Source organism: Crinia signifera, chromosome 9, assembly GCF_055691185.1.
Source record: "Crinia signifera chromosome 9, ASM5569118v1, whole genome shotgun sequence".
Classification (NCBI taxonomy): Eukaryota; Metazoa; Chordata; class Amphibia; order Anura; family Myobatrachidae; genus Crinia; species Crinia signifera.
The window spans coordinates 49,972,981-49,993,835 of record NC_139225.1 but is presented as its reverse complement, the minus strand read 5'-3'; the positions used below and the strand labels follow the sequence as shown (position 1 = coordinate 49,993,835).

General features: G+C 41.9%; 1 protein-coding gene across 10 annotated transcripts in view; it reads left to right on the top strand.

Annotated features, from left to right (window-relative positions):
• FRMPD3 (FERM and PDZ domain containing 3) overlaps window positions 1-20,855 on the top strand; it is a 527,068-nt gene that overhangs the window by 232,198 nt on the left and 274,015 nt on the right. For all 10 annotated transcript variants that reach the window (XM_083159052.1, XM_083159061.1, XM_083159051.1 and 7 more), the window contains one exon: window positions 1,803-1,907. In XM_083159052.1, the coding sequence (XP_083015178.1) occupies window positions 1,803-1,907 (105 nt within the window). The remainder of the gene's footprint in view (window positions 1-1,802; window positions 1,908-20,855) is intronic.

Sequence of the window (20,855 nt, the reverse complement as noted above, 5' to 3'; positions counted from 1 at the left end):
GAAGGGAGAAGCAGAGCAGGAACAAAGTGGGCTTTTTGCTCTGCCCGCCCCTCTCTCGCTGTCTCTTGATGTATGAGGGTAGGAGTCATGGGAAATCTGGGCACAGAGCAATGCTTTTGTTGGGGGTGGGTGTGTCCTGGGAGGGAACAAAGATTCTTGGGTAGCCTATTGGTGCACAGGGTAGTGAGAGGACGGGCATGTGCTGCAGATGAGAGCCATGACATGTCAGGGCACATGAGCCCATGTGGTGCATTAGATCCTGATGGGGTAAGGTAGGGCTGTGTCACTGGCTGCTGCCGCCGGTACGGTGCCTGTTACACAGCTCCTTGCGATGATAGCTCTTGGTCTCTTCATATAGCCCAGATCCTTGTGTGAATAATGCAGGGTGGAGTTCAAAGCTGGGCGGAGTTCACTCTATGAATCCGCCCAGCATTATACACACAGTCACAGAGTTATGTGTATTTAGTGCTTATAATAAATGGTTATTGTTTCCCAGAATGGCGCCCACTAAGCAAATAGTTTAGTGGGCTATTCTGCGTAAGAAAATCGCATCACATGGCATGCAACGCGATTTTCCTATGTAATGTATTCACTGCTGTCTGGCACATTGCATCCAATATAAAATCGGGTGCGATCGCATCCGATATTGGATCCAATATCTGATCCTATGTTACAGGCTGCGATGCCATTTAATGTACTATACAATTAAATGACATACAATGTAATTTATTAATGTGATTTAGCCCCCCCACCACTATCCACACCACCCTGTGGCGAGGGGCCGCGGATTTGGTTACATGTATTACGAGTCCCCTTGCGGGGCTCACTGCACTTGCCACGCGTCAGGCTCGGTAATACACTATATAAAATCAACTCCACACCAACGTGGATAGTGAGGGTATGAAAAGGTCGGGAGGATGCGTTCCGCCGCCCCTCACGGGGCTCGCTGTGCTTGCCACGCTTCGGGGTGGCGTGGATAGTGGGGTGGGGGAATAAATCATATTAATAAATGACATTGTATGATGTATGTAATTTATTCATTGCCAGAGAGCAGTGAATACAATACATAGGAAAATCGCATCACATTGACATCCATCGATTTCACTACGGTACTGTACGTAGTGAAATCGGGCCCCGTTCTAGGAAACAAGTACCTAATAAATTATCTAATAGATTACTATTACTATACAATAATTACTAATAGAAGCTTTGTGTATTTAGTGCTTATAATAAATGATCTATGTGGAAAGCACAGGCCTCCAGAGTTGAGAGCATGTATACACTCCAACCAGAATTGATATTCAAAATATATTCAGAGCAGTCGTCACACCATTCATGTTTTATCCAAAAGAAGCTTAATTTTTGCTTTATGTAGCTGTGCATTAATTCAGACAGAAAATAAGTGTACATGGCCACTACTGATTATGGGCTTGAGACAGAGTAATAGCTTTGGACTCATTCTGTGCAAATTTTTTACAGGTTATGTTATGTAAGAGATTATTTATACATTAGCACTTTAATTATTTATATTGTTTGTGTCAGTAGTGGTCATGGTAGACTCAGCACCCATAAATGGGGCATGCCTAATTCCTAATTTTTTGAAAGGCACTAGTTTACAGTATTAGAAAAATGCCCAGTGAAATACCTCTAGTTTGTATACCAATTTTGTTGGATTAATAAATTCTATGGAGAATTCACTCATCAGCCTTATGAGCCATCAACTATGTACTGTGAAGGTATTGAATCATTGTCCAAAGTGGTAGAGACTTTTATATTATATTTATTTATATTTTTTATTTTAGTCTCCTAAATCTGCTTTCATCAGTGCAGCAAAGAAGGAGAAACTTCGGTCCAATCCAGGAAGAGTACGATTTTCTGAACAAGTCACTGTAGGGGTTACAGAAGCAGTAAGTATTAAGAACAACATGTGTTTATATTTTGTTCTTGACTTTTATCATTACATTAATCAACAGACCCACTGATACTGCTTTCACATTGCAGAAATGGGTAATGACATGGTATTCTTAAATGGGACTTTAAAACGGGTCTGAGCCTTGACACCTTTCACATTGCAGGTGAAAACCGTTTTAAAAATCATTTAATACCATTCAAACATTCAACCCGTTTAACCCCCAAGGGACACGTTTCAAGCCATTGAAATAGAGCTGTTCAAACTGCCAAAAAAAACGGCTTTGAACCGTGTAGGACTCTGCTTTTTAACCGTGTTGAAATACCGGTTAACTTTAACCGGTAAATCAACTCTGGCGCTTTCACATTGCAGCCTTAAACGTTTTAAAAGTGCGATGTGAAAGGGGTATGACATTAAAGTCAAATAATACTGTAGCTATAATAATAAGCATCTCATTTAGAGTTATTGGAAACTATACAGTAGATTCCTTGACAAAATATTGTTGCAGTAAAAGGGAGGGGATTTTATGGTTCCTATGGTGTGATTTATAGCTGATCTCTAAATTGCAGTGTTATGGGCAAAACTAAAAGTATTTTACCTGCATGCAAAAGAAAAAAATATCATATTTGCACTTTTTGCGCTGCAACATAATTTGTCCAAATGCATCTTTGCACACGTTGGCTGTAATTGCTGATAATTCTAAGTGAAACCGTAGATGATTCTGCACAACTTCATTTAACAAGTTTAATCTCCAATAAAATATCCCATACAGATGCTAACAGACAGACAGACAAAGGCTGACACAATGACAAATGCTGACACAGACACTGACACAGAGATGGTGACACACTAACAGATGCTGACAAACAGATGGTGATACACTGACAGATGCTGACACACTGCCACTGACAAAGAGATGCTGAAATACTGACTTACAAATATTGACTCACTGAAACATTGATCAATTGATTGATGCTGACAAATGGAAGCTGAAACAATAACACACAGACAAATGCAGACACACTGACAGAAGCTGACATACTGTATAGACAATGACAGATGTTGACATTCTGACTGATGCTGATACACTGACACATAGACGTGGACAAAATAACAGACACTGACACACTGATGTTGATATTCTGACACACTTATGTTGACATAAAGACACACTGATATCTGTCAGTACACTGACCCACAGATGCTGAAACACTGTAATAAGTAGATAAACTTAATACAGAACTTCAGATACAGATGGAGTGTCCCTCTTCCTTGCAGGGGCTGGCGGTGGTTTCGCCAGCCACCAGCCCCCGCCACCTTGCCGCCGGTCCCCAACGTGGTCCCCAACGCGGTCCCCCACCTGCCTTCTCACCCCCTAACCCTGCCCTTCTCCCTGAAGTGGAGACGGGCAGGGTTCCTGTTCCCCACCACCAGGAAACTGGGACACACGTGTGTGTGGGACGCTTGTGTGTCCCAGTCAGATATTACATAGTAGTTAAGGTTGAATAAAGACTCACATCCATCCAGTTCGTCCTTGGTGTATTAGCTTCCTCCCTTGTTTTAAGGACAGGTTATGATTATTGTTTGTACCCCTGAATATTTTTTAACCAATAGATGTTTGTCCAACCTTATTTAAAATGTGTTTATTTTGTCAGCTGACACCACATCCCTTGGTAGAGAGTTCCATAGTTTGGCTGCCCTGACTGTAAAAAAATGTTTTCGTCTAATAGAACGGAATCTTTTTTCCGCTAATCTAAACTCATGCCCCTGTGTAGCGCCGGCTCACCAGTGGGGGCACACTGAATAAATGGTGCTACATCTGCATCTCCTGGAAAGAATGTTTGTACAGTATGTGAAAGAAGAATACAATTGTATAGCTCCACTAATTGATTCCCTCAGCTAATGGAAATGCAACTATTTTACTTCAAAGTTTACAGCACAGCTGTACTGCTATAATTGTGGGTTTCAATATATATTTGGACAAAATCCATAACAACAGCATTTTTTTTAAAGTTGTCAAATGTTTTCAGGGCATCTGCCACATCATCATGACAACAGAACACATACAAGTAACGTGCATGAATGAAGTTATCCCCTAGATGCACTCCCCACCAGGGTTCCACAGCGCCTGACAATACATAGATGATCAAAAGAACAAACCAAGAAAATAATGATTTACAGTACAAATGCAAATTAGGACAAGTACATGGTAAATAAAAGACAGTTGCAGAAGCGGACACTGAGGCAATTATAACAGTGGCAAAGATATATTCTTAGAAAAGCACTTGAGTAAGGAGAGCCCTGCTTGTTAGAGCTTACATTCTAAATCTACAGTACAATACATAGCAAAAAACTACCAAATCAATCAGCTATATTAAAACATACTGTTTCAATTAATTTTGTCAATAAAACCCAATGGTTTGGTAATACCTAAAAGACTCTTGGCCCACGTAAAGAATCCATTAATGGTTGTATGATCAAATATTTTAAGGAATCCAGAGAATACCCAGAATGCTTAAAATGTCTAGACATCAGCTGATCAATGTACTACCTGTACCTATGGCTTACCTGTGTACATTCATCCTTTCTTTAAATGTATGAGTTTTTTGGGACAACATACAGGCCACATACATAAAGGCCACAAGAACACAAACAGGTTTATTTATTAAGATAGTATTTCTGAGTTCCGGCTCCCATGCTAGCAGCCACAGACTAAACTACCTCCTTGGGCATGGCTGCTAGCTGCATGCATAACTCACTGTCAAGAGGTCTACCTGACTGAAAGTCTCTGTGAAGGTCCCGAGAGGTGCATTTTTGATGTATGAAGAGATAACTGTCTCCCAATTCAATACAAGATGGAGCTCGGGAGCTGCAAGCTGCTCCCCAGTCAGAGCTCTCTCAAGTGGGTCCTGCTTGCTTCTTAGATGTAAACCCTGCAGACTCAGGTACACCTCTCCCAGCACAGTACTCATATCTAATAATGGTTTCAGCAACTAAAGAGATTGTAGCCCCTATGTTTAGGGAGCAGGCTGCTACCTTTAAACTGGCCATTGATGATTTAAAGGGACAACTCACAAAATTAACATAAAGAGTCACCCATACTGAAAGCCTGACATTTCGGCTCTGCAAAAGTCTTATTATAGTATGGCTAATAAATTGGATGATTTTGAGAATCATTCCAGAAGAAATCATTTGATACTGGTAGGATTGCCTGAAATGGGCAGGCGCTTCATAGATTTATCAGTGTTACACTGCCTACCCTATTGGGAGTGAATTCAGTTGAACGGGCCCAATGTTAATGCCCGGAAAAGAAAAATGTTAATCCTTGCCATAGGGTGTCGATCTTTCACTGCCTTAACCACCTACACAAAGACCTACTTTGAACTTCTTCTAGTAAAATAAAAGCACTACAATGGGATGGCCATAAACATTTGTTTCAGGACTATTCTGCAGAGTTGACGAGGGCTAGAAAATATTTTTCTCCTATTTGCAGTATACTTATCCAAGACAATTGAAAGTTTGCCCCCCTATATTCAGCACAGCTGCATATCTCCGAGGTTGACACTTTCTTTTACCTTTATTTATTCATTTTTGAAACAATCAGTTTACAACAGCTTACATGTTGTACAGGTGTCGTACATCCTTTTCTAACATTTATATGTAACACCCCAGCTAACAGGGGGTTAATGCAGCAGCCTGTGAGTGACAGGCGGGAGCCAGAGGTGATTGGCGAGAGAGGATGGAAAAGAAGGAAGGGGGTGGATGAAGGGGACTCACGTGAAGGGGAATGGTAGGAGCAGCATGTCCCAGAGACAGAGAGCATCCTGATGGAGCGCGGGCTCCTGGAGACCCCCCACAGACCGTCAAGCAGCAGCTGAGCGGGCGCCGAGAGCAGAGAGTAGCGGTGCAGGTGTGACGTCACCGGCCGCTCAGGGAAAGACAGCCGGGCACGCAGAGCAGGGGAGAGGGAAGGCGGAGAGCCGCCACAAGCCAAGGCGCACGTGCTAGCGGGAGGCTGTGACCCCCGCTGACCCCTGAACACAGCGGGTGCCAGGAGACAGAGATGCAGCACTGGATAGATGGGTGGTTGGGAGTCCCACCTCCCTATCTCCAGCAGCCCAGAGTGGAGGAGCCCAGCAGCACAGCTGAGGGGGCACCTAGTACAGCCCCTCATCCAAACCAGCAGAAGCAGCATACAGTCGGGCAGCGTGAGTGACAGCCCTGGCAGCACAGAGCGGGGCACTACAGAGCCCAGCATTACAAAGCCCAGTAACTATGGGTCCAGCCACAGAGGGAGAGCAGTGACAAGACGCCACTTCACTGGCGTCCGCAGGGAGCGTGAGAAGCCCCAGTGACAGTACCTGACGGCCATCCTGTGTAGCGGAGTGTGGCAACACATGGCGCCCATTCCCTGGAGGGTACACAGCACCAGTGAAGACCCGTGAACCCCAGCCGGAGGTGGCATCATACACCAGGTATTCCAAGCCCTGCCCCTCAAAGCCCTTTTTCCTGGGTCGTCCCCATTTCCCGGGACAACCAATGGAAGTCACCCCTGTGCTTAGACTCTGCAAACTCCTGTATAGTGGGAGACAAGTCACCAGGATCTTTATAGTTTACTATTTAAACTTCAAGACGCAGCTTATGGAGTAACAGTGCCACCCGGTGGCCGGTAGATAGAAGTACAGCCCTCAGTGCTTACCGTTTTGTCACTAGACTGGAAGTCCTGTGCACAGGCCCCTCTTGGGACTTCCCGGCTTACGTATTAGAGAGTACCTGGGTACCTAAGGTCAGGTTATATTGTGATGTTATGGCTAAATTCTGCTAATTGCATGCATAGTTTAAAATTGTGCATTGAGACGCTCACTCATATTCGGTGGTGGTACCGCGTTTGAGCGCAAGACGATTGTAATCAGCCATTACGGTGGTATAGCCGGTGTGGAACTAGAAAGTAGGTTGGTAACCTTTTCCCCCTTCTGCGGTATCACCACGAATACTGAGTGGCCCAGGTGTACCGGTACATTTAAGCATCTTGAAACTGTACGTTGTGAGTTCGTAATTATATTATTCATTGCTGTGATTATTGCCGAGGTATATGTATCGTGATTTTTGTTGAGCTAATTGCATTGTGATTACTGCTGAACTGTTTGCACTTCATTGCGTGAAAGGAGGTTGGCGCCCCTAAGTACAGGCCCAGAATAAAAGGTCAAAGTGATATTCATGTGGCCTGGTCTGTGTTGTCCATCTTGCGGAAGTGAGAAGACTCCTGGCTGGAACGGAGTAGGTTTGGTGAGAGCCGACTGCTCCACTTACAAAGTAAGGTATTCGTGTACCGTAACCGGTGGCTACATATACATTTCTTCAATACCATATTAGGATACCAGTATTCAGCTTTAACATCTTCCTGTTTCCTAGTATTTTGTCCGATCCCTTACATAATTTAACCTCCTCCTCACTTTCATTCCTATCTGTTAATTAATTAATACTTGTAATACTGTGCTTGTTTCGTACCAATTTGTTGCTTAGAAACATGTGATACTCTTTTGCCACTGTTCCAAATAGTGACATAGGTTTAAAGTATATCATAAATGTGTATAAATGTTGTATATGATAACTATTTGATGTTTTGAACTATTTACCAAACATTGGACCAAATACAGGAATATTATATGAGGAGTTTATTGCACATATATGTTGTTAGTATGATATCCTTCAGAGCCTCAATATTATATATCCTTCATAGAGGGCATAATTCATACCCAACTAACTTTTCACAGAAAAGACTATGTACAGTAAGGGACCATTATCTCTGCATATAGGGGAGAGACTGGCAAATGAAACTTGTTCAAGCACCCAGTTGTGATATAAATAAAGTTGGGGTGCGCGAGATGGAGGAGGACAAGGAGCCCGCTCAAACAAAGATTATATATAGGAGGAGGGAGAGCGCGAAGAAAAAAAAACGGCTTGGATTTTCTCCTGAGAGGGGGAGAGAGGAGAGTACCGCAGTTTTGGAGCGGTGGTCTGGCGAGACTGGGGGAGAGCGGAGCTTACCGGAGGTGAACCCTGGAAGGAGGGTGGCTGTTCTCCGGCTCTCCGGCAGCATCTGAGATGACCGGAGACTCTTTACTGCAGGAGACATCGTCCCGTTGCTGTGAGTGACAGGTGGCATTATCTCTGGAGGGCGGTGCCATTAGGGGATGGCCCGAGTGACGGAGGAGCTGGTCACTGGTGAGGATTACTGACGTGAAGCAAAGAGGTGGGATAGTGATGATTCACACTCCCCCCTGATAAAGTATAGAGGTTCCCCAGCAGCGATAAAAGGAGAGGCAGATGCAGGAGTGATAAAGGAAGTGTGGGGAGTTCAGCAGTGACAGTCATTATACCCTCCCCGGGTACAGTGTACCAGCCCCATCCGAAGTACATCTTTGGCTGCATTATTATAGAAAGTGAGGAGAGATAGCTCATGCACAATATACTCGCTTCCTCCAGTGTAGAGAAATTTGAGTTTTGGCAACCTCATTAAACTTTTGTAGTCAGAAGACTAGTATATCTTTATAATAGTATCTTTCAGACTAATACATAGCAGCCAGAAATTATAGTCGCGTATGAAGAGGGCTGATATCCATATTAAACTACCCATTACCCTATATTAGACGTTTTATATCTAGCCAGCATAATACTACAGACCAATTATTGGGTATTCTACTACAGCTATTACAAGAGGCTAAATAATCTCTGGACTACACAGGAGACAATATTATGCCCAGGGGTGACCGTTCTCGCAGTAATTATCCTGTCTGTACAGTGAGATAGAAACAGAGAATGCATGGGATGCTGTTATTCCATCTGCTTTACTGAGGTACAGAACTAATCAGCATAGTAACAGATTTAACACAGAAAGAGTATATTAAGGGGATACAATCTTTCCATCTTCTAAAAGAGCCAGTGGATATTAAACAGTTACCATTTGGATTACAAATATTTTGTGTCTAATCTACACTTCAGAAAGAGAAAGTTTATCTATATCCTTATACTGCGAGGAATTGCTTGCATTCAACAAAGGAAACTACTTAGGGAAGTTAAATAGTTTTCCCCGTATGGAACAGATTGCTCACATCAATCAACATCACTTGTCATCCTATTCCTAGAAAAAGGATTATAAATTCCTGGTAAAGGTTCCACTCTGTTTTAACCCAACCCTTACATTACAGGACTCAGGTGGGAAATTTGTTTTACACTATTTATCAGCCACCCCCTCACCTTACAGGACTCAGGTGGGACAATTTAGCTGACAAGGAACTAACTGAATACATTACTTAGCAATTATACAAAATTTACCAAAGCGCTTAAGGTTTTCTTTTTATTCACTAGTGTACACTGTTTAAAATCCGTATTATTGCGCAATAATAATTTATGGTCATTTCTATAAGCCTTATTGTTGTTTTGAGCTGTTGTAATTAACTTTTGAAGTAAAAGAAATATTCGGTATGTAATCCACTGTATTATTGGTCAGATACAACTAATGTCTAATATTTGCAGTTAACGGAGACTTTACCAAGTTCGGAGTGAGCGGGACTCCAATTCTTCAGTTCCAGTAAAAATAAAGCAGTGTTTTAGTGTTATGCCATTCTTTTAAACCTGTCTGTGATGTTTGGAAATTAAAAGGTACATATGCAAAATTTTATTGTGAGGTAAATAACTTTATTGTTACTGCTCATTCCAAGGGCGGTTCCCCAAGCATGCCCTATTGAGATTATATATATATATATATATATATATATATATATATATATATATATATATACCTATATTTCTATCCTTTATCTTATAATCACCAAAGCTTGAGGTGGAGGCACCTAAACAGATTTACATATATGCAGTGTTGAAGACAGCGCTACATTTTGGAGGCACTGCTGAGATCCAGCTAAAACAATGGAAAGCGTTAGCAAACAAGATATACAGATGTGCAGCCAAGCTCATGGACTAGATATGGAATGCAGCTTTGGGATTGAGGGTTCTTTTGATGACATGTCTGATGAAGAAATTATGACAGGAGTGGATAAAATATATGGAGTAAAGAGACCCAAGTTAATTGATAAAAAGACCGGAGATAAGGGGGAAGTAATTACAGTATTGATCACCAATTTAAATAAGTTGGACCGAAACTTGATCCCCGCCCATATTATCATATCGCAACTACCTGAACGACGGTGGAAGCTACTATGGCCCGATGTTTCTGTTGAATATCAGAGAGAAATAACTATAGACCGGGTGGGAAGTGCCACTGGAGATGGACTAAGGAATAAGGATCATAACTCTGATACCAATAGTACCATGGAGCCAGTGCTGGAGCCCCCGGTAGATGTTATGATGGATAGAGTTGTTAGTCAGATGGAAAGGTGGCACTATGAAGGCGGATATCGAAGATTACAAATTTTTTCAGGGATATTTCTTATACCTATTGGAGAAGAGGGATATGAGGCTTGGAGAGAGGCGGCTACTCAACATTCGGAGGAATGGAGATGCCCAGAACATGTAAAAAAACAACGTATTGTGGAAAGTCTTCGAGGTCCCGCCATGGGTATCATTCAAGCTACCCACAGGAGCAACAGTCAAGCAACTTTGAAAGACTATTTTGAAGCACTTGACTATTCTTTTGGAACCCTAGAGGATGTAGGAGACATCCTATCCAGATTGAACAGCACATACCAAGAGCCAAATGAAACTCTCACCACATATATATATAGAATTGATAAAATCCTGTATAAATTACTAGAAAAAGGAGGAATTAAGGAAGAAGAGATTGATGGGAAGAATATGAAATATGTGTTGAGGGGAGCACTAACCTCTATCCCAGTGGCACAGAGGCTTCGATGTAGTCTGTCCAAAGTTCCAGTTCCTACCTTAAGTGAATTAATTAAAGAAGTAAAACTAGAGGAAGTCCAAATTGAAAATAGAGACAAAAGTCTAAAGAGGCTCAAAGTCGTACTGCCAACCCCGGAAGAATCCCCAATGAATGATAGACTATATAAACTCATGGAAGACCAAAATAAAAAGCTAGATCAACTCATTGACATACACGCGCAAAGCCCTCCAATGACGTCAGGGTTATCTATGAATCGTGGACGAGGGTACCATAGGAGATCTGATACCCAAGGACAGTTCACTTGCTACAGTTGTGGGCAGTTAGGCCATCGTAGTTTTGAATGCCCTCAACGGGGAGGATATAATAGGAGGATGAATAATAATGAATCCAGGACATCTAATCATTCGGAAAACTTGCAAGGGACGTCGGTGAACCCCGCACGGACTCCCCATTAACTGAGATGGTAGCAATGGGGAGTATTCAATGGACGAAGCTGTGTCAAGGAGGTATTGTGGGAGAAGCCCCCATGGTCCCAGCATTAGTTAATGGACATTATTGTAACGTCTTATTGGATAGTGGGTCACAAGTATCGATCATCTTTGAGAGTTGGTATTATAAACACCTGACTAATGTACCAATAAATCCTATCGATGGCCTAGTGATTTGGGGTCTGAGTAATCAAAAATACCCATATTTGGGATATGTCACCACTCATATTCAATTCCTGGACAACACCGCAGACCCACAACCTCCTGTACCTTTTTTGGCATTAGTGTGTCCGGACTCTCCATCTGGGCAAGAAGTCGTTTCTGTGATTGTGGGCACAAATTCTCACCTATACAAAACCTTGTCTAATTGGTGTTTAAATCAAGATAAAGTGACTGCCCTTTCATCAGAAAGAGATGCCCAATCATTTAACTCTCAGGCCTATCAAGAGAACCTCAGTCATTCTAAAGATCACAGTGTTACCTTCCAAGAAAGGACAGTCTAATGCTTTGATAGAAGTGACATCTCTTATCAAGACAGAGGGCAGCTTATTAACAAATTGAAAGTATTGGAGTCGGTTTTCTCATTAAGTGAATGGGATCTAGGAACAGTTACGGGAGTAGAGCATCGGATCCGATTGAATGATGATACCCCGTTTAGAGAGAGGTCCAGAAGGCTGGCCCCATCCGATTTTGAAGATGTACGTCTCCATCTAAAATATCTCCTTGAGAACCATGTCATCACAGAATCACAGAGTCCTTATGCGTCTCCTATTGTAGTGGCTAGGAAAAAGAATGGAGATATACGACTATGCATAGACTACCGGACTCAATAATCGCACAATTGAGGATCAGTATACTGTGCCAAAAGTGGAAGAAGCCCTTGATTGCCTTCAAGGGAGCCAATGGTTCTCAGTGCTCGATTTACGATCTGGATATTATCAAATTCCCATGCATCCGGATGACTGCGCTAAAACGGCTTTTATATATCCAATTGGCTTCTTCGAGTTTATCAAAATGCCCCAAGGCATCAAAGCTGCTCCCGCCACCTTTCAACGGACAATGGAGAAAGTAATTGGAGACATGTGCTACCAAGAAGTACTGGTTTACCTCGATGATGTAATCGTGTTCGGAAAGACGTTGGAAGAGCATAATAATAGGCTAATGAAGGTATTAGAACGACTACATCAGAAGGGATTGAAATTATCCATCTACAAATGTCGGTTGTGCCAGTATTTGGGGCATGTAGTCAGCAAAGAAGGAGTCGCCACTGATCCTGATAAAATAGTGGCAGTACAAGAGTGGCCTAGACCAGTGAAATTGAAGGATCTACGTTCTTTTCTGGGTTTCAGTGGATACTACAGACGATTTGTTCCACATTATTCCAAAATTGTCCATACCCTCATGGAGCTAACTAAGGGATACCCTCCAATGGGAAAGCCCCAGAAAAACAAAAAAAATGATTACAAGCCCCTAGAAGAATTTGGAGAACGCTGGACTACTTCATGTGAAGAGGCTTTTAACAACTTGAAATATCTCCTGACTCACTCACCAGTATTAGCCTATGCAAATCCAGAGTTACCTTACGAAGTACACATAGATGCATTCATGGATGGTATTGGAGGAGTGCTTTATCAGTGGCAAGACCAGCTCCTACGTCCAGTCGCCTATGTTAGTCGAACTTTGTCGTCTAGTGAGAAGAACTATGCGGTGCATAAACTAGAATTACTTGCTCTTAAGTGGGCGGTGGTGGAAAAGTTCCATGACTATTTATATGGAGTTACCTTCACAGTGCACATGGACAATAATCCATTAAGGTACATAAATTCCACTGCTAAACTTGACGCTACGGGGCATAGGTGGCTTGCGGCTTTATCCAATTACAATTTTAGTCTGAAATACAAGCCCGGTATCAATAACATCGATGCTGATGCTTTATCTCGGTTAACTCAACCAGACATTATCAGCGAAAATGATGACTGGATAGAATTACCAGCTCCTGCCTTGCAAGGGTTATGTCATCAAGTGTCTTACATGCAACAGCACCTGCCAGAACAAGTTAGTGCACTTGGGGCTTCGGGAAAGGCTCTACCCCTGATGTATTGTTGGATCACCCAGGATGAGATGAGAGACTTACCCAAGTGGTCCAAAGAACAGATGCGTAAATTACAGCATGAAGACACTGAGATAGGGGTGATGTTGAGACTATATCAAAAACCGAAATTGTTGTAAGGCCCATGTCCAGTGACTTTGAAGTACAAAGTGTTGTGTAGACAAAGAAACAACTTAGTAGTCAAACAGGGAATATTGTACCGAAGAACTTTAAAGCCCACTGGTATAGTTAAAGAACAATTAGTGTTACCATCTGAACTGGTACCTATAGTGTTGAAAGCCCTTCATGACCAACATGGACACCTGGGTTATGATAAAACTCAACATTTGATTGCTGAAAGGGTATATTGGCCATTAATGAACAAGGAAATTGCAAATTATTGCCAAAATTGCCGAAATTGTATCCTACGAAAAACTTTGCCACAACATGCTGCCGGTATGGTCAGTCTACAGAGCTCCGGTCTCTATGGATCTAGTATGCATTGACTTCCTATCCTTAGAAAGTCCTACGGGACAAGACAACAACATACTTGTCATCACTGACCATTTCACTAGGTATGCACAAGCCTTTGTAACTCCCGACCAAAAATCCCTTACCGTGGCCAATACCTTGTGGGAGAAGTTTTTTGTACATTATGGACTACCTGCTCGCATCCACACTGATAGAGGACCTGACTTTGAGAGTCATCTAATTAAGGAGTTGTGCTTGCTTTGTGGGATAAAGAAATCGAGAACTACTCCATATCATCCCCAAGGAGACCCACAACCTGAGCGATTCAACCGAACTTTACTAAATATGCTGGGAACTCTTGATCACACTCAGAAACTTAAATGGAAAAAGTATATCTATCATCTAGTCCATGGGTCCTCAAACTGCGGCCCTCCAGATGTTGTGAAACTACAAATCCCAGCATGCCTTGCCACAGTTTTGTTATATGGGAGTGTTAAAACTGTGGCAAGTCATGCTGGGATTTGTAGTTTCACAACATCTGGAGGGCCGCAGTTTGAGGACCCATGATCTAGTCCATGCATACAATTGTACACGAAATGAAGCTACTGGGTACTCACCCTATTTGCTAATGTTTAGACGAGAGGCAAGACTTCCTATTGACATTAGCCTGGGCACCTCTCCCCCCACTGTGAAAGCCCCTTCCCATTCAAAGTATGTTGTTAATTTGAGAAAGGAACTCAATAAGGCGTATAATATTGCAAAGGAATCAGCACGACAACAAAATGAAAAGAATAAAGCGCTGTATGATAGAAAAGTAAAGGAGCATATCTTAATGCCGGGAGATCGAGTCCTTCTTAAGCGATTAGGAAATCCCCGGAAACAGAAATTGGCCAATCAGTGGAAGGAACTTCCGTATCAAGTGTTAAAGAAACTGCCTGATATCCCGGTTTATCAAATCGCCCCTGAAAATGCAGATGGACCAATACTCACCTACCATCGTCAACATCTATTACCTATTACACAGGATATTGTGTTTCCGTCCAGTGAGGATAAAGAGAGTCTTGAATCAGCACCAATACCTGCTAAAGAAAATAAACTTACCTCTTCTGTTGGTCTGTTAACTGAAGAGGCCATAGATGATGAGATGGACACAGAAATGGGGTATTTCTACCAATATGGAAATACCAAGCCAGCATCCATGTGGGAATTGAACTTTAACCAAGTAGCGGATACAGGAAATCCGCTGCCCATAAACAGAGAGCCAGAATTAATTGAGAACTATGTATTTCCGGAAGAGAGTTGGGGGAGTGACATTTCTGTAACTGATTATCTAAATGAACCTCCTCTACCAACCACAGTACGTAGACTTCCACGAATACTAACCTATGACAAATTGGGATGTCCTACTGTTGTTAATAGGGTGGTACACCTGAGTATTGTATATTCTTGGCCATATTTCGGGAATCTGTCAGTAAACATGTAATGTACTCTAATTGTTGGTGATAGTTCTTATATGTTCAAAATCTGTTTAAAAAAAAAACTGTAAGTGGAGATCAGATTTGCAAATGTCAAAGAGAATTGTAACTTTGATCACCAGGGGGAGAAATGTGATACTCTTTTGCCACTGTTCCAAATAGTGACATAGGTTTAAAGTACATCATAAATGTGTATAAATGTTGTATATAATAACTATTTGATGTTTTGAACTATTTACCAAACATTCGACCAAATACAGGAATATTATATGAGGAGTTTATTGCACATATATGTTGTTAGTATGATATCCTTCAGAGCCTCAATATTATATATCCTTCATAGAGGGCATAATTCATACCCAACTAACTTTTCACAGAAAAGACTATGTACAGTATGGTACAGCTGGTTAAAGGAGACCAAATGCCTACCCTACAGAACACCCCTTTTCTGCAGCATAAGTGGGATTTTCCATACATTATACTGGATGACAATGTGTTATGGAAGGGACCATTATCTCTGCATATAGGGGAGAGACTGGCAAATGAAACTTGTTCAAGCACCCAGTTGTGATATAAATAAAGTTGGGATGCGCAAGATGGAGGAGGACAAGGAGCCCGCTCAAACAAAGATTATATATAGGAGGAGGGAGAGCGCGAAGAAAAAAAAAAAAACGTTTGGATTTTCTCCTGAGAGGGGGAGAGAGGAGAGTACCGCAGTTTTGGAGCGGTGGTCTGGCGAGGCTGGGGGAGAGCGGAGCTTACCGGAGGTGAACCTTGGAAGGAGGGTGGCTGTTATCCGGCTCCCCGGCAGCATCTGAGATGACCGGAGACTCTGTACTGCAGGAGACATCATTCGGCTGCTGTGAGTGACAGGCGGCATCATCTCTGGAGGGCAGCGCCATTAGGGGACGGCCCGAGTGACGGAGGAGCTGGTCACTGGTGAGGATTACTGACGTGAAGCAAAGAGGTGGGATAGTGATGATTCACACTCCCCCCTGATAAAGTATAGAGGTTCCCCAGCAGCGATAAAAGGAGAGGCAGATGCAGGAGTGATAAAGGAAGTGTGGGGAGTTCAGCAGTGACAGTCATTATACCCTCCCCGGGTACAGTGTACCAGCTCCATCCGAAGTACATCTTTGGCTGCATTATTATAGAAAGTTAGGAGAGATAGCTCATGCACGATATCCTCGCTACCTCCAGTGTAGAGAAATTTGAGTTTTGGCAACCTCATTAAACTTTTGTAGTCAGAAGACTAGTATATCTTTATAATAGTATCTTTCAGACTAATACCTAGCAGCCAGAAATTATAGTCGCGTATGAAGAGGGCTGATATCCATATTTAACTACCCATCACCCTATATTAGACGTTTTATATCTAGCCAGCATAATACTACAGACCAATTATTGGGTATTCTACTACAGCTATTACAAGAGGCTAAATAATCTCTGGACTACACAGGAGACAATATTATGCCCAGGGGTGACCATTCTCGCAGTAATTATCCTGTCTGTACAGTTAGATAGAAACAGAGAATGCATGAGATGCTGTTATTTCATCTGCTTTACTGAGGTACAGAACTAATCAGCATAGTAACAGATTTAACACAGAAAGAGTATATTAAGGGGATACAATCTTTCCATCTTCTAAAAGAGCCAGTGGATATTAAACAGTTACCATTTGGATTACAAATATTTTGTGTCTAATCTACACTTCAGAAAGAGAAAGTTTATCTATATCCTTATACTGCGAGGAATTGCTTGCATTCAACAAAGGAAACTACTTAGGGAAGTTAAATAGTTTTCCCCGTATGGAACAGATTGCTCACATCAATCAACATCACTTGTCATCCTATTCCTAGAAAAAGGATTATAAATTCCTGGTAAAGGTTCCACTCTGTTTTAACCCAACCCTTACATTACAGGACTCAGGTGGGAAATTTGTTTTACACTAATTATCAGCCACCCCCTCACCTTACAGGACTCAGGTGGGACAATTTAGCTGATAAGGAACTAACTGAATACATTACTTAGGAATTATACAAAATTTACCAAAGCGCTTAAGGTTTTCTTTTTATTCACTAGTGTACACTGTTTAAAATCCGTATTATTGCGCAATAATAATTTATGGTCATTTCTATAAGCCTTATTGTTGTTTTGAGCTGTTGTAATTAACTTTTGAAGTAAAAGAAATATTCGGTATGTAATCCACTGTATTATTGGTCAGATACAACTAATGTCTAATATTTGCAGTTAACGGAGACTTTACCAAGTTTTAGAGTGAACGGGACTCCAATTCTTCAGTTCCAGTAAAAATAAAGCAGTGTTTTAGTGTTATGCCATTCTTTTAAACCTGTCTGTGATGTTTGGAAATTAAAAGGTACATATGCAAAATTTTATTGTGAGGTAAATAACTTTATTGTTACTGCTCATTCCAAGGGCGGTTCCCCAAGCATGCCCTATTGAGATATATATATATATATATATATATATATATATATATATATATATATACCTATATTTCTATCCTTTATCTTATAATCACCAAAGCTTGAGGTGGAGGCACCTAAACAGATTTACATATACGCAGTGTTGAAGACAGCGCTACATTTTGGAGGCACTGCTGAGATCCAGCTGCAACAATGGAAAGCGTCAGCAAACAAGATATACAGATGTGGAGCCAAGCTCATGGACTAGATATGGAATGCAGCTTTGGGATTGAGGGTTCTTTTGATGACATGTCTGATGAAGAAATTATGACAGGAGTGGATAAAATATATGGAGTAAAGAGACCCAAGTTAATTGATAAAAAGACCAGAGATAAGGGGGAAGTGATTACAGTATTGATCACCAATTTAAATAAGTTGGACCGAAACTTGATCCCCGCCCATATTATCATATCGCAACTACCTGAACGACGGTGGAAGCTACTATGGCCCGATGTTTCTGTTGAATATCAGAGAGAAATAACTATAGACCGGGTGGGAAGTGCCACTGGAGATGGACTAAGGAATAAGGATCATAACTCTGATATTAATAGTACCAGGGAGCCAGTGCGGGAGCCCCCGGTAGATGTTATGATGGATAGAGTTGTTAGTGAGATGGAAAGGTGGCACTATGAAGGCGGATATCGAAGATTACAAATTTTTTCAGGGATATTTCCTATACCTACTGGAGAAGAGGGATATGAGGCTTGGAGAGAGGCGGCTACTCAACATTCGGAGGAATGGAGATGCCCAGAACATGTAAAAAAACAACGTATTGTGGAAAGTCTTCGAGGTCCCGCCATGGGTATCATTCAAGCTACCCGCAGGAGCAACAGTCAAGCAACTTTGAAAGACTATTTTGAAGCACTTGACTATTCTTTTGGAACCCTAGAGGATGTAGGAGACATCCTATCCAGATTGAACAGCACATACCAAGAGCCAAATGAAACTCTCACCACATATATTTATAGAATTGATAAAATCCTGTATAAATTACTAGAAAAAGGAGGAATTAAGGAAGACGAGATTGATGGGAAGAGAATGAAACATGTGTTGAGGGGAGCACTAACCTCTATCCCAGTGGCACAGAGGCTTCAATGTAGTCTGTCCAAAGTTCCAGTTCCTACCTTAAGTGAATTAATTAAAGAATTAAAACTAGAGGAAGTCCAAATTGAAAATAGAGACAAAAGTCTAAAGAGGGTCAAAGTCGTACTGCCAACCCCGGAAGAATCCCCAATGAATGATAGACTATATAAACTCATGGAAGACCAAAATAAAAAGCTAGATCAACTCATTGCCATACACGCGCAAAGCCCTCCAATGACGTCAGGGTTATCTATGAATCGTGGACGAGGGTACCATAGGAGATCTGATACCCAAGGACAGTTCACTTGCTACAGTTGTGGGCAGTTAGGCCATCGTAGTTTTGAATGCCCTCAACGGGGAGGATATAATAGGAGGATAAATAATAATGAATCCAGGACTTCTAATCATTCGGAAAACTTGCAAGGGACGTCGGTGAACCCCGCACTGACTCCCCATTAACTGAGATGGTAGCAATGGGGAGTATTCAATGGACGAAGCTGTGTCAAGGAGGTATTGTGGGAGAAGCCCCCATGGTCCCAGCATTAGTTAATGGACATTATTGTAACGTCTTATTGGATAATGGGTCACAAGTATCGATCATCTTTGAGAGTTGGTATTATAAACACCTGACTAATGTACCAATAAATCCTATCGATGGCCTAGTGATTTGGGGTCTAAGTAATCAAAAATAACCATATTTGGGATATGTCACCACTCATATTCAATTCCTGGACAACACCGCAGACCCACAACCTCCTGTACCTTTTTTGGCATTAGTGTGTCCGGACTCTCCATCTGTGCAAGAAGTAGTTTCTGTGATTGTGGGCACAAATTCTCACCTATACAAAACCTTGTCTAATTGGTGTTTAAATCAAGATAAAGTGACTGCCCCTTCATCAGAAAGAGATGCCCAATCATTTAACTCTCAGGCCTATCAAGAGAACCTAAGTCATTCTAAAGATCGCAGTGTTACCTTCCAAGAAAGGACAGTCGAATGCTTTGATGGAAGTGACATCTCTTATCAAGACAGAGGGCAGCTTATTAACAAATTGAAAGTATTGGAGTCGGTTTTCTCATTAAGTGAATGGGATCTAGGAACAGTTACGGAAGTAGAGCACCGGATCCGATTGAATGATGATACCCCGTTTAGAGAGAGGTCCAGAAGGCTGGCCCCAGCCGATTTTGAAGATGTACGTCTCCATCTAAAATATCTCCTTGAGAACCATGTCATCACAGAATCACAGAGTCCTTATGCGTCTCCTATTGTAGTGGCTAGGAAAAAGAATGGAGATATATGACTATGTCTAGACTACCGGACTCTTAATAATCGCACAATTTAGGATCAGTATACTGTGCCAAAAGTGGAAGAAGCCCTTGATTGCCTTCAAGGGAGCCAATGGTTCTCAGTGCTCGATTTACGATCTGGATATTATCAAATTCCCATGCATCCGGATGACTGCGCTAAAACGGCTTTTATATGTCCAATTGGCTTCTTCGAGTTTCTCAAAATGCCCCAAGGCATCAAAGGTGCTCCCGCCACCTTTCAACGGACAATGGAGAAAGTAATTGGAGACATGTGTTACCGAGAAGTACTGGTTTACCTCGATGATGTAATCGTGTTCGGAAAGACGTTGGAAGAGCAAAATAATAGGCTAATGAAGGTATTAGAACGACTACATCAGAAGGGATTGAAATTATCCATCGACAAATGTCAGTTGTGCCAGACCACCGTCAAGTATTTGGGGCATGTAGTCAGCAGAGAAGGAGTCGCCACTGATCCTGATAAAACAGTGGCAGTACAAGAGTGGCCTAGACCAGTGAAATTGAAGGATCTACGTTCTTTTCTGGGTTTCAGTGGATACTACAGACGATTTGTTCCACATTATTCCAAAATTGCCCGTCCCCTCACGGAGCTAACTAAGGGATACCCTCCAGTGGGAAAGCCCCAGAAAAACAAAAAAAATTATTACAAGCCCCTAGAAGAATTTGGA